The sequence below is a fragment of the Galeopterus variegatus genome, unplaced genomic scaffold (genome assembly GCF_000696425.1).
Source record: "Galeopterus variegatus unplaced genomic scaffold, G_variegatus-3.0.2 Scaffold525, whole genome shotgun sequence".
In the NCBI taxonomy this organism is placed as follows: Eukaryota; Metazoa; Chordata; class Mammalia; order Dermoptera; family Cynocephalidae; genus Galeopterus; species Galeopterus variegatus.
The window spans coordinates 54028-66910 of record NW_007726636.1 but is presented as its reverse complement, the minus strand read 5'-3'; the positions used below and the strand labels follow the sequence as shown (position 1 = coordinate 66910).

Below are 12883 nucleotides of genomic sequence, written 5' to 3'. Positions count from 1 at the left end.
GGGCTGGCCCGTGGCTCACTCGGGAGAATGTGGTGCTGATAACACCAAGGCCACGGGTTCGGATCCCATATAGGGATGGCCGGTTAGCTCACGGCTGAGCGTGGTGCTGACAACACCAAGTCAAGGGTTAAGATCCCCTTACCGGTCATCTTTAAAAAAAAAAAAAAAAAAAAGGACAGGAGGATGGGTTTTCTCCGTGCAGATTGAATGGTGGAATTTCCAGTCTGTCTTCTGGAATAGAGCTCAGGAGTTCTTGTAGACCTGGAGAACTGGTGGGAGGCAGTGAAAAAAGATACCACTCCACATTTCCTCCCATTTATGGATGACCCAAATCCAGGGAAGCTCCATACCTAACCCCAATAGGAATGTGATCTCAAAACCAGGCATCCAAAAACCTTTCGTGTGCTATGATCCTCTAATTTAAAGAGCCCAGCAGACCTGAAGAACCCCTCAATAGCTCCCTGCACCTGCACAATGGGCTCCTGGTCTCTGCGTCCAGCTGAGGAGCTTGTCTCTTTCACCCAAAGGGAGTCAATAGAAGAGGATCTACCACCATAGCATCTCTTTCCACAGTACCTGTGAGTCATTTTCCTCTTCATCTGTAAACTGGGAGTTGGTCTCCTGGGCCTGTTTCAGATTAAGAGGTCCTGAAGAGTCAGTTGGAAAATCCTCTAAGTAGGTCAATACTCCCTAATCCCACATCTCCATTTCCACATACCTCTGGAAATTCATCATCCTAAAAGCATGTGATTGTTTGTTAGAGATGGTGAGAAGAGAGATGACAATTCCCTAGCCCTTCCTAACCACTAACTGTCATCTTACCAGGCAGAACACCTTCCTCTTAGATTTCAGTATGACATATTTATTGAGTTTCTACATTATGCCTTAGGATAGAAAGATGAAAAAGACATGATCCTTCCCTCCTAAATCTGAGTCTTATAGGGGACAACACAGCACAAGGAAGGTCATGGGAACAAAAGTTTAGACATCTGGCTATCCTGAGAGTTCAAGAAAAGATTCCCAGAGAAAATGAGGCCTGAGTGGAGCTTAAGAGGATGAGAAGAAGTTGGCAAGATAAAGATTGGTTAGTGACACAGGAAAGGCCAGAGATGTGCAGAAAACCACCAGGAGATTGGAAACGAAGACAAGGTCAGGACCTGAAGGTTTTGTATGCTGGGCTAGGTAGTTTGATCTTTATCCTAAGATCAATCACAAGCCATTGAAAGGTTTTTTTTTTTTTTTTTTTAAGATGACCAGTAAGGGGATCTTAACCCTTTACTTGGTGTTGTCAGCACCGTGCTCACCTAGTGAGCTAACCGGCCATCCCTATATGGGATCCGAACCCGTGGTCTTGGTGTTATCAGCACCACACTCTCCCGAGTGAGCCACAGGCCGGCCCCATTGAAAGGTTTTAAGCTGAGACATGACTTGGCAGATTTGCCTTAGGGGCATATTGTGTGACTGAGCTTAGGAGTTTCAGGGCCACCCAAGCAACCCAGCCTAACTCCACATGTTCCTTCGACATCTGTCCTGTCCCTTGCAAATTCCTAACCAGCAAGCACAAAGACCACACCTTGCCCACAGGACTGAACCTCGTAACACCAGCTCTGTTGAAGCTAGGAGAGCACAGCCTGAGCAAACCAAGGTACAGACTGAGAGAAGAATGGCCCAAGCTTCTGAAGAGCGTCCAACCCAAGATCTGAGATCCAGGAGAAGTCTCTTTTCCATGGGGGGAGGGGGCGGGGGACGGGGGAGAGATAATAGTTAAGTTACTTGTCCAAGGCCACTCGGTGATGGTGCGGTTAGTGGCAGGCTTGGCATACCACTTTGGTTTGTTTCATTCCAAATCCTGCTTTCTCCACGAGGCCACCTTCCCTGCTGTACCGTACCGGGGGACGGGGGAAAGATAATAGTTAAGTTACTTGTCCAAGGCCACTCGGTGATGGTGCGGTTAGTGGCAGGCTTGGCATACCACTTTGGTTTGTTTCATTCCAAATCCTGCTTTCTCCACGAGGCCACCTTCCTTGAAGAAGAGGGGGGGAAAAGGCGGGGGAGTGTGAAAGGTAGGTGGGTGGTGTGGATAGCCCAAAAGAAAGAAGTGAGGAAGAGAAGCAGAGAGAAAGAAAAATTAGTCTTTCAAAGAGGCAAGGGAGAGAGGAAGGGACAAACAGCAGGAATGAAGTGGCGGAAGAGAAAGAAGAAAAAAGAAAGGCGAGACGTGGGAGGATTGGAACAGAGACAAAAGGGCGGAGAGACGGACAGCGACAAGTGGAGAAAATCGGCGAAACTTGAGCGGCAGCGAAGTCTGAGCGCTGAGACCAGGCGGCCCTGTGCGCCTTCCCACCTGGCGCCGCTCCACTTCGCTAGGAATAGGGGCCCGGCCCCACTTCGCCGCTGGCTTGCCCCAGTTCCCCGGAGCTACCCCTACCAATCTGCTCTTGCCCGCCTGGCTCTGCCAAAGCATCCTAGCTGGAGCGTGTTCTCGGCCACGTGGGGAGAGGCGTGGCCCAGTTGCTAAGGAGCGCTTCCGATTGGCCAAGGGGCGGGGTTCTTGGCGGCCCGCCGGCAGGACCCCTCCTCCGAGGGCGGGGCTTGAAGATCCACAGCTGGAAAGGGCGGAGCCCGGGCCATGCAGCTGGAAAGGGGTGGGGCCTGAGGCGCGCGGCTCGCCGCAGCGGGCTGGGGGCGCACTGGGCTGCCATAAAGTGAATGGGCGCCGGCGGGGGGGTGGCAGTCCGCGGTGAAGCTCACTCTCTCCCTCCGCGAGTCCGGGAGCGCCGGAGCAGAGCGGCGGCCCCGGAGTAGGGGGACGGCCCCCACCCCAGCCGGGTGCCCGGTCCCTGCCCCTGCCTGCCCTCCAGACCGTCGCCGCCGCCGCCACTGCTGGGAGTCTGCCTACTGCGGGACGCACTGTGAGTGCATGACCATGAGAGGTACAGGGGCTCACGGAGCTGAGGGGCCATGGCCGGACCTCGGGACCCCTACAACGAGACCAGGGGTGGCTGAACTCCAGTGCCTGGGGAACGGGTGGATTGGGAGGGCGGACTGCAGACCCAGGGCCAGGACTTCGGAAAAGGGAAACTCAGGGTAAGGACCCGGAGGACAGGAAAGGGGGAGACTAAGGGGAACCGGAGAGAAGCCGGAGACAAGAAGCCAGGACAGGGGCTCCGTGAGGCAAGGAGTAAGGAGTCTGGAAACCATTACCAGAAAGCGCCCTGGAATCCCGGGGCACGGGGCAGGAGGCCAGGGAACGAAAGGGATTGCAGAGGCCCTCGCCAGCGGGGGAGCCAGCGGCGGCCGCCCAGCATGAGGGCAGTTGGCGGAGCCCGACGCCCCTAGGCCCCCTCGGCCCAGGCTCAGGCAGACTCCAGGGGCTGGGAACAGGGGTGCGCCCGGTCACACACGCTTCTCTTCCCAGCTGCTCCTCAGTTGGAATAGGAGCCGTGTTGTGAGAACCCGGCCGCGACTGGGTCAGATGGCCGCTGTGCGGCGGCAGGGCCGAGGCTGGACGGCTCGAGTGACCAGGTGGCGGGTCTGGCTTGGGGTGTCAGGGCCTGAATGGGTCCCTGCCTGGGGCCGCCTTGGAATTGGACGGAATGTCCACAGCGCCTGGGGCTCGGAGTGGACACAATGTCTGGGGTGGCAAAGTGGGTCTCTCCGAAGCAGCGGACAGAATGTCCCTGGCCCGGTGGCATGTCCATCCACCCGGCAGCGCCTGCCCAGCTGCTGCGTGTGTGATGGGGTTAGATGCGGTGGGACACCTCAGATTCCATCTCACACTTTGCAAACTTGTTTCTGCTCCTTTGGGCTAGTGGCTGGGAGCAGGGTGTGAGAATAGAGTCTGCAACCTGGCCTTCCCTTCAGGTCGGGTGGCTCTGAGAGAAATTCCCTTTCCAACTTAGAATAGATCGGAGCATCACCTTGGACTTCCAGATTCCAAATTTGAGGAGAGAAGGCTAATGGTGAGACTGCTAGTGGGAATCAAGACTAGGAAGGGAAGGAATGAGCCACACAGGGCAATGAGAGGGCAGGGAGGAGTCCAGCACAAGCCCCTGACAGCCTCAGTTCCCTCACAAGCTCAGAGTCAACCCCTAATTCTCATACAGCTGACTGGACACCCCCAGACTCCTTGCCTGAGTGTCAGCAGACTGAAGGCTCCTTCCCTGCAGGGGGCAGGAGCCCAGGCCAGAAGAGAAAACTGAAGCCCCTTAACAAAGCAAACCCTGTGGTCCTGTTTCCCTTTCACTTCCTCAGCTCCACCAGTTCTGACACCACCCTAGTGGTTGAGAGGAGGTGGGAAGGAGAAACATGGAATCCAGATTCTGGGGTTTGCAATGGGGCCTATATGGCCCTCTAAGTCTGGTTGGGAAGGATGTCTCAGTCCTGCCCAACTGACCTATTTGCTTTCCCTATGGCTGGAAAAGGGTCTTGACTCCTGTGGGCCCATACAGTGACCACCAACTCTAACCCCAACTCTTTATCCAGAGCCCAGTTAAGCTGAAGAGGACAGCGTCAATTCTCTGAGTCTATATAAGAGAGCAAGACAACCCAGCCAGGGACTGAGTTTTCATGAGAACAAGTGCAAGGCATTGTGTTTAGCAATGAGTAATCTAAACAAGTGGGTCTCAACCTTTCTCACCCTCCACCCATGAGTGTCATATGATACATATTCCCCACACTCCCACCTCCATTCCTCAATTTTAAAGTTTGCTTATCACTGGCTAGGACATTTTTTTTTCAACCTTTTGTGTCCCTTGCCCTCTTTTGATCAGTATAAAGTCACACCCCAATTATCCCTATCACATTCTGATATTGTTCAAGGGCTTGTGCTCCCATTACCTTTGAAAATCACTAAAGCTGCAAGTGAAATGAAGGGCTCTGAGTCAGGAAAGGAATAGGGAAGGCATTACAGATGGTTCCCTGAAGTCCTTAGCCCAAAGTTCTGCTTTTATCAAAAAGGCCAAAAAGAGGTGGCATCAAAATGAAAATGATTGGAAACAAAAGACAGAACCTTCTCCCTCCCTTGCAAAAATCCATGTAGCTGAGTACATGCCTGGTCACTGGCTCTTATGGAGAATGTCATGGGCCTGGAGAAGGGTCAGAGAATGGTCAGCAGAATGGGGAGCCAGGGGTTGCTGGAGAGAGCAAATTTCAAAGTTTAGGCCTCTAGAAGGTGACACAGGATGGAAATCTACAACATAATGAAAGGCCTAGGTAAGCAGAAGACATGTTTGCTCCCCAAATCCTGAAACCGGAGATGAGGGAGCCTTTTAGAACTGGAGTGATACAAGCAAAGGATGAATAGGAAAATGTTCTTTGGCATGCAGTGGGCAGCAAACTTCCAGAGCTCATTTCCAGAGAGGTGGTAGAGGCAGGAAGTAGAAATGGAATCCTTCAGGGGTTGGGAGGATCAGTGCTTGTCAGAGACATAAATGACTGCAAAGTGGAGGGGGCGAGGTGTGGAAAGAGCAGAACTTGTTTGAATCTCTTCAATCTGTGTAACCTTGGACAGTTTTCTGCCTTCTTAGGGGTGAAACAGGGATGACATTCCTGCCATGCAGAGTGGTTGTGAGCGTTAAATGAAATTCTGTATATGAGAGTCCTTTGCAAATGGAGAAGCACCATAGAAATAAGCATTATTGCTATTATTGTGCCCAAACTGCATGTCTCCTGTAATCACAGAATCTTTGTTTGGAGGGTAGGGTCTTAAGCCCTAGAGCAGTCTGATCACATTTCTGCTCCAGCCACAGCAAGATTCTTAATAACAGAGGGGACACCCTATCCCAGGCTTCAGATGCCAGCCATTACCCTTGCCCCTGTCTGAGAAGAACTCTGGAGAGCTCCCCAAATGCTTAGCCTCTCTACCAGGCTAAAGATCCTGATCTGATTTCTGCCTGCTTCCTGCTCAAGGATGAGCCCAGGACCCAGGTCCAAGAAGGGAGGGCAGGGGCAGCAGGCTGAAGCTAAGTTGTGATGAGAAAAGGATGGGGCTGGTCGAATCTTCTCTTCTCCATTCACTCTAAGCAATGCCTCCTAGAGTGTGGGGGAGGGAGATGGCAGCAAACCTGAAGGATCCAGTATGTCCTAAGCTGTGCGGCTTCTAGAGTGTCCATGGTCACTGACAGAGACCTGTGATGAGAGTGATTGGGAGGAAAAGGAAAAGAAGATAGTAGAGTGAGAGAGAGCTCTAGAAAGACAGAAGTGGCTTTCCAAGTTTCCTCCACCTCTCCTTTGCCATTGCCTTACCCTCTGCCTTCTTTACACCTCTTAGTTAATAGTTCCTCCTTTCCTATCTCGCCCCTGCTCAATCCTTTCTGCTCACCATTGTCAAATAAAGATGGCTAAGATGCTGCTTTTTATGTCACTCCCCTGTCTACAAGCCTCCAGTGACTCCACAGCTTGAGCAATGCTTCTCAGTAGGGGGGATGGTGGGAGGATGGAAGTACAGGAGTGGGAGGGGCGTGATACCACAGCTAAACAGGGCCCCTCTTCCCGGTGTGGTGATGTCATTTGAAGATGGGGGACAGGGAGAGACTTTACTTCTCTATTAAAATAAATGTGACTAAAGTATGGAATAGAATGCAAAATTTGCTTGAAGTTTTAACATAAAACTGGAGAACTCAAAGAAATTTCATGCCAGTGGCAGCAGTTTCAGGTCACGCCTCTAGTTTTCTATGATAGATGTTGTCTTTTATTGGTCTTAGGGGTTTTTTGTTGGAAAAATTGGAGACACTCTAGCCTCGACTGTGTTAGATCTGAACTACCACCCCTTGTTCCTCATTGGAGGCCCCCTCAGTCTGACCTATTTTTCTCTGTGGATCTCCCATTGCCCACACTGACATTCTGGCCAACCTAGGCTCCCCCTTGCCCTCTGAACTTGCCAGCTCAATCCTGATAACAATGGTATTATTTAGAAGGCCCTGCTCCTTCTCTGCCTCCTCAACTCCCAGTTCAACCTTGTGCCTGCATTCTCTGAGCCCCCAACACTTGATAGCACCTTCCATGGGTTTCCATCTCGCTGATGGCTCACAATCTGAGAGTCAGACCCATGCAGTCCATCTTTCCATCCCATGCTCTGTTTGTCTCCTCAGACTGCAGGCTCCTAGAAGTTAGGGTCTGTACCTTACCATTCTGGGGGGTCCCTCTTAGCACTAACACTTGCTGAAGGAGAGAAGCAAGAGAGGGAGGAAAGAGTATGGGATCATTTCTCTGATCCCTGATTCACTCCTTGATACCTTGAGTGCATCAAATCATTGCTGCCTCCACCTGAGTCTTAGGATTTCATCTTGGGGCTCTGAGCCAATGCGTCCTCATTTGCTCCTATTTGCATACTGCAGTTCAGCAGACCAGAGAGTCTGATTGCTCAGCATCCTTAACGAACTTGAGGCCACGTCCACTTAAGGGCCTCACTCCATTTTCAGGCTTATAGGATGGTTCCATACTAGTTCAGGGCCTCGGTTTTCACCTGTTCCCCAACTTGCTGCTTGCTGAGCTGACTCACAGCATCACAACTCTAGCCCATCTTATCTTCCTCTCCATTCAGCCCCTGCAAGAGAAAGGTTTTTTTTCCATTTAAGTTCCTGGTTGTGCCTCCTGCCTCAGGCGTGTTTACTGCAGTCTATTGTGGGCTCTGTCACTGTGGCCCCAGCCTATCCCTCTGGCTTCAGGACTTAAGTGGTCCACATGACAGTTGCCTTCTTGACATGAGGTTGTGGCCCTTGGTAACCATGGCCTCCCTACTATGGCCTCTCTGGCCTATGATCTGCTCTACTTTAATATATCCTGTGTATTTTGTTGTTGCTGCAGTCCATGAACAATTACAGGCTTCCTATAATTTCAGCCTGTACTTCAGAACCAGAGCACACCTGCAGGCCTTCTCTCCTCCCTAGGCTTGGGATCACCACCCTGACACCAGTGGGGCCTGGGCAACGAATCCCCAGCAGCGTGTGTCAGAGAGGCTGGGAGTAGGATAGGCAGCCCCCTCCCAGAGCTGGACTCATCACCACTGTTATCTCTTGACTCTCTTTGGCCCTGCCTGGTATTTCCTACCAGCATCAACCAATCCTGTGGCTTCCAGACCTACTGCTTATCCATCCCTATCCGCTAAGTGAGGCGAAGTCTCTGGCCACAGTCCCAACTCCCCTACTTCCTGACCTCCAGCAGTTTGGGGGAGCTTAATCCTCAGCCAGCCTGTCTCCAGCTCAGACAACAGCTTGGCGCCCCCAGCCTGTGCCTGACCAGCCCACCCGGAAGTGAGTCTGAGTCGGCTCGAGGTCTAGGCCCCACCCTTCTATCCCTTGACTGCCTGCCTGGCTTTAGTGGTCTTTCCTTCTCTCTTCAGTTTCACAGTCACGGCCCTTCTCAGCCTTGGCTCCTCTCTCTACTATTCTTAATGCATTCAAGAGCCTGAAATCTTTATTTTTTCCTTTATTAGTCCCTGGTCCCCAGAGTGGCTCCAAGCTTGGGTCACTCTGCCCATTTTGCTGTTACCTTATTGACCGCGCCCTCTGTGTTCAGGACAGTGTTCATAGCACTCTGTTGTGTTGCATCCCTCTCTGAAATGCAGCATCTTCACCATTATTCACCAGAGAAATTCTTCACTGGAAGATACAGAGTCTGGAGAGATGAACTGCTCAAGCAAGGACAGAGGCAAGGGTGAGGTCTTAGTCACCACTCGATCCTCAATGCCCAGCTAATAGAAGGTACTAAATAAACATTTGTTCAATGAATGAGAAAAAAGATACTCAGGTAGAGTTTTATCCCCATTCACTTTTATGTTATTTTTTTTTATGTTATGTTCTATCTAAACCTTATAACGATATTGAAGGCAAGCAGATAAGGAATTATGATTGCCCTTTTAGAGATGAAGAAATATGCCCAGAGAGGTAAGGTAACTTGCCAAAGACACACAGCTAGTAAGTTGTGGAACCAGGACATGAATCTAGATCTTTTGACTCCAAACCTAATTTCTTTGGGCTATGCCATATTACTTTCCTATGAGGGGCCTGGGGCACTTTCTGTCCCCACCCCATCCTGTAGCTCCAGCACTCTCGTGTCTTCTCCCCACTCAGCCAAGCAGGCTCTCCCCAGCAGCCACTGAGTGTAGAACACTCCTCCTGCCCCCTTGGCCTCTGCCTCCCCCTGGGATTGAGAGTTGAGGTTCAGAGGGGCCAGGGAGGGAAGAAGGGGAATGATAATGGCTAGCTCCAAAACAGCCCAGGCAGCTGTCCCTGTCACAGAGAAAGGAGACTATGTGATGGTGTGTGTCTGTCTGCCTGAATGTGGGAGCACATGTGTGGCAGAGTGTATGTTTGTGTGCCTCTAGCTCCAAGTCCAAGTGCTTATTATGTCTGAGTAGGGGGCCTGTGTGTGTCTGCACGTGTGTCTGCCTGTCTCTGGAAACACACAACCTGAACTCTGCTTCCTCAGCCTTGTCTTTTACCCCGACCCTTATCCTTCTTCACCCTGCCTACCTCTACTGAAATAGAAGGCAAAACCAAGAGCCAGGTGTGGAATGCTAGGAACAGGGGAGTTTGGAAAACTGGAAGTCTGGTGCCAAAGCAGACTGGAAGGATGAATGGTGATGGTGGGACTTTGCTTTTCCCACAGACAAACCCAACTGTCCCTTTTTTTTTTGTTCCCAGCTCTGTGTTGCTCCTGTGGCCTCTGGAAAGTCAGGGGCATGGTTTGCACTTCAAAGGCATCTTGGATATGAAGTAAGGGGAGATTTCAGAGCACCCCTTTTTCCAGAGCTCAGTTGTAAGCCTTCCTCCCTCATCTTCCCAGCTATTTGGGAAGAGCTGCTAGGCAAGGCCTCCACAGTTCTCTCCCACCAGCATCTCCCTTCCATTGGGGCATTGTTGGGCCACAGTTTTCCAGCCCCAAGCCTCTGGCTCCTGACCCCAGACCTGGAAGGGAAGGGAAGCTAAGCACACCTCTACTCCTGGACTGACTTCTCTCCTTCTTTCCGGGGTTCCCTCCAGCCCTACCTCTCCAACCCCAATAAAAGGTCCAAGGTCTAGACCCCTCTGCCTGTGGAAAGAGCAGGGACTGTTTCTCAACCTCCTGCCTTGACCTCTGTCCCACCCCCAACCTGTCTTGGGGGTGGGGTGGGGTCACAGCTGTGATCTCTGAGCTGGTTGAAGGGGGCATTACCATGTGCAAATACAGGCCACTGCCCATCTGCACCTCTCTAAGAAAGGATCCTAATAAATTCAGAGCAGCCAAGTGACACATCTCAATCTAGGCTAATCCACCACATTAATGCCACACCGTGCAGCTTGCATTAAACCCCTGTTAACAGGGAGGGGGTGTCAGGGGCAGAGAAACCCCTTCCACCCAGCTCTCTAACCTGGCCCTCTGTCCCTAGCCTCTTTCTGTTCTCCTCCAGCCAAGAGGCATCAGAGTCTTGAGCCCCACTAGTGCCCTTTTCCCTTCCTCCCACCAGAGGAGACCTGGGAGAGCCAGCAGGAAAGTGACCCTACAGGGGAGGAGACAGGCAGGCAGGCTCTTGGACAACGTCAGGATAGGTTTGAGATAGGGAGTGCAGGTAGGAAGGTGGTTTCAAGAAGCCCACGCCTATTGCCTGGAGTAGACTTGGTAGAGGCCATGCTTGAGAGTGGAGCCATGGCTGGTGGACACACTGTGTGTCTGCACAGGCATAAGAGCAGGCAGGGCCCAAGTGCCCAGTGGCTTTCAAATGTGTGTTTGATCTTGGAACCCTTTCTTCCAATGAAATCTCTTCAGAAATCATAAACAAAACAGACAAAAGCAGAGCTACCTGAGTTAAAACAAATCCAAGCAAGGCCAGACTAGAGTTCTAGCTGAGTCCCTGAGGGGATTTCTAGGGAGGGCCCCAAAGAAAACAATTTGGAAAAGCAAACAAAGAAAAAACATTAGTTTAGGAGTCTCGCAGACCTGGTACAGATCCCAGTTCTACTACCTACAAGCTCTGTGACCTTAATCAAGTTACTTCAAGTCTCAGTTTCCTCATCTGAAAAAGGGTGATAATACTTAATCTTTTTTTTTTTTTTTTTTTTTTTTTTTTAAAGATGACCGGTAAGGGGATTTTAACCCTTGACTTGGTGTTGTCAGCACCACACCCTCCCAAGTGAGCTAGCTGGCCATCCCCATATAGGGATCCAAACCCGTGGCCTTGGTGTTATCAGCACCACACTCTCCCAAGTGAGCCATGGGCCAGCCCCTGATAATACTTAATCTTGATGTATTCTCGTGGGGGGAGAGATAATGAGAAGACAGCTCACAGTAAGTACCCATAAATGATAGCAGTGATTATTTTTATGGGAGAAATATCAGGTCTGGTTCAAAATAAAATCTGTTCCAAGGAGTGTGAATAATAGGTTCGGGCTGTGCCTCAGGTCTGATTGGCTAATGGGCATGTGTGAGAATGAGGGGATATTGTGCATTCATGTGAAAAGAAATTGAAATTTTTGAAGATGTAGTATATGGTGTGTGGTGTGCAATTGTGTACATTTTCATTAATTCAATGAATACTGAATACCAACTGTGCACCAAGCACGGTTCTAGGTACTCAGCAGTTAACAAAACTACGTCTAATATATATAGCACCAAGCACGGTTCTAGGTACTCAGCAGTTAACAAAACTACGTCTGTGCATAAAACTTCCCAGTATACATCTTTTCCCCCTTAGGCTGCTATTTCCCCATTCTATCCTAGGGCACCCCACACAGGGTTATCTTTATGTCCCTGGCTGAGAAAGGGTGTGGGGAACTTGTGGGAAAACACTACTGGGAACTGGATAATCGGTTGATTTTACCCCCATTAACCTGGCCTGTGTCTTCTCTTCCTCCAGAGCCCTCCCTCCATGGAGTTCGGCCTGCTCAGTGAGGCGGAGGCCCGGAGCCCTGCCCTGTCGCTGTCAGACGCGGGCACTCCCCATCCGCCGCTCCCAGAACACGGCTGCAAGGGCCAAGAGAACAGCGGTGAGCGCGCCCCCTTCTGGGGGTGGAGGGGATAATAGCTCAATCCCTAACGGGGGTGGGACTCCGTAGTCCGAGCTCTGGTGGGAGCGAGTGGATGGTGGACGAGGTCCTTGAGCCGGAGAATCCGCGCAGGCCTGGGCGCCCTGTGACCTGCCCCCGCCCTGGCCCCCAGACTCGGAGAAGGCCTCGGCTTCGCTGCCCGGCGGCTCCCCCGAGGACGGCTCACTGAAGAAGAAGCAGCGGCGGCAGCGCACGCACTTCACCAGCCAGCAGCTGCAGGAGCTGGAGGCCACCTTCCAGAGGAACCGCTACCCCGACATGAGCACGCGCGAAGAGATCGCCGTGTGGACCAACCTCACCGAGGCCCGCGTGCGGGTACGGCCCTGCTGACCTGCAACTCTCACCCCCGGGTCCCCCTCTCACGGGCTCCTCAGCGAGTATCTTGGGAACCAGCCGGCGGGGGGTTCTGTCCTGCCCGCCCCATCCTTGGGCCCAACGCTTCGCCCCTACCCCCTTCCGCAGCCCCACACTCTTCCTCCACCAACTTCCAGTCTCTGCTCCAACCGCTCCCTACCACTCGGACCGCGCGGTCGGCCCCGACAGCGTCTCTTGACTCCTCCTTGACCCCATCCTACTGTTTCCCGCCCCCTCCCCTATCGCTCGGCTTCTGTTCTCAGGTCCCTTCTTCCGTGCGCTCCTCCCTTCCCACTCTGTCTCCAGCCACCTCGTCCTGCTTATCCTCTGCACCGCCCCGGCTGGGCTTGAACCCCCGTCTGGGTGACCCACCCACCCGCCGCTCCGACCCGGTCCCCGAGCCCTGACAGCCTGTCTCCCACGCCCGCAGGTATGGTTCAAGAACCGGCGCGCCAAGTGGCGGAAGCGCGAGCGCAGCCAGCAGGCCGAGCTGTGCAAGGGCGGCT

General features: G+C 52.3%; 1 protein-coding gene across 1 annotated transcript in view; it reads left to right on the top strand.

Moving 5' to 3' along the window:
- Nucleotides 1–11845: 11845 nt before the first annotated feature.
- PITX3 (paired-like homeodomain 3) overlaps nucleotides 11846–12883 on the top strand; it is a 1528-nt gene continuing 490 nt past the window's right edge. The window contains exons 1-3 of the mRNA XM_008569696.1: nucleotides 11846–11963; nucleotides 12136–12338; nucleotides 12808–12880. Of these exons, the coding sequence (XP_008567918.1) occupies nucleotides 11846–11963; nucleotides 12136–12338; nucleotides 12808–12880 (394 nt within the window). The remainder of the gene's footprint in view (nucleotides 11964–12135; nucleotides 12339–12807; nucleotides 12881–12883) is intronic.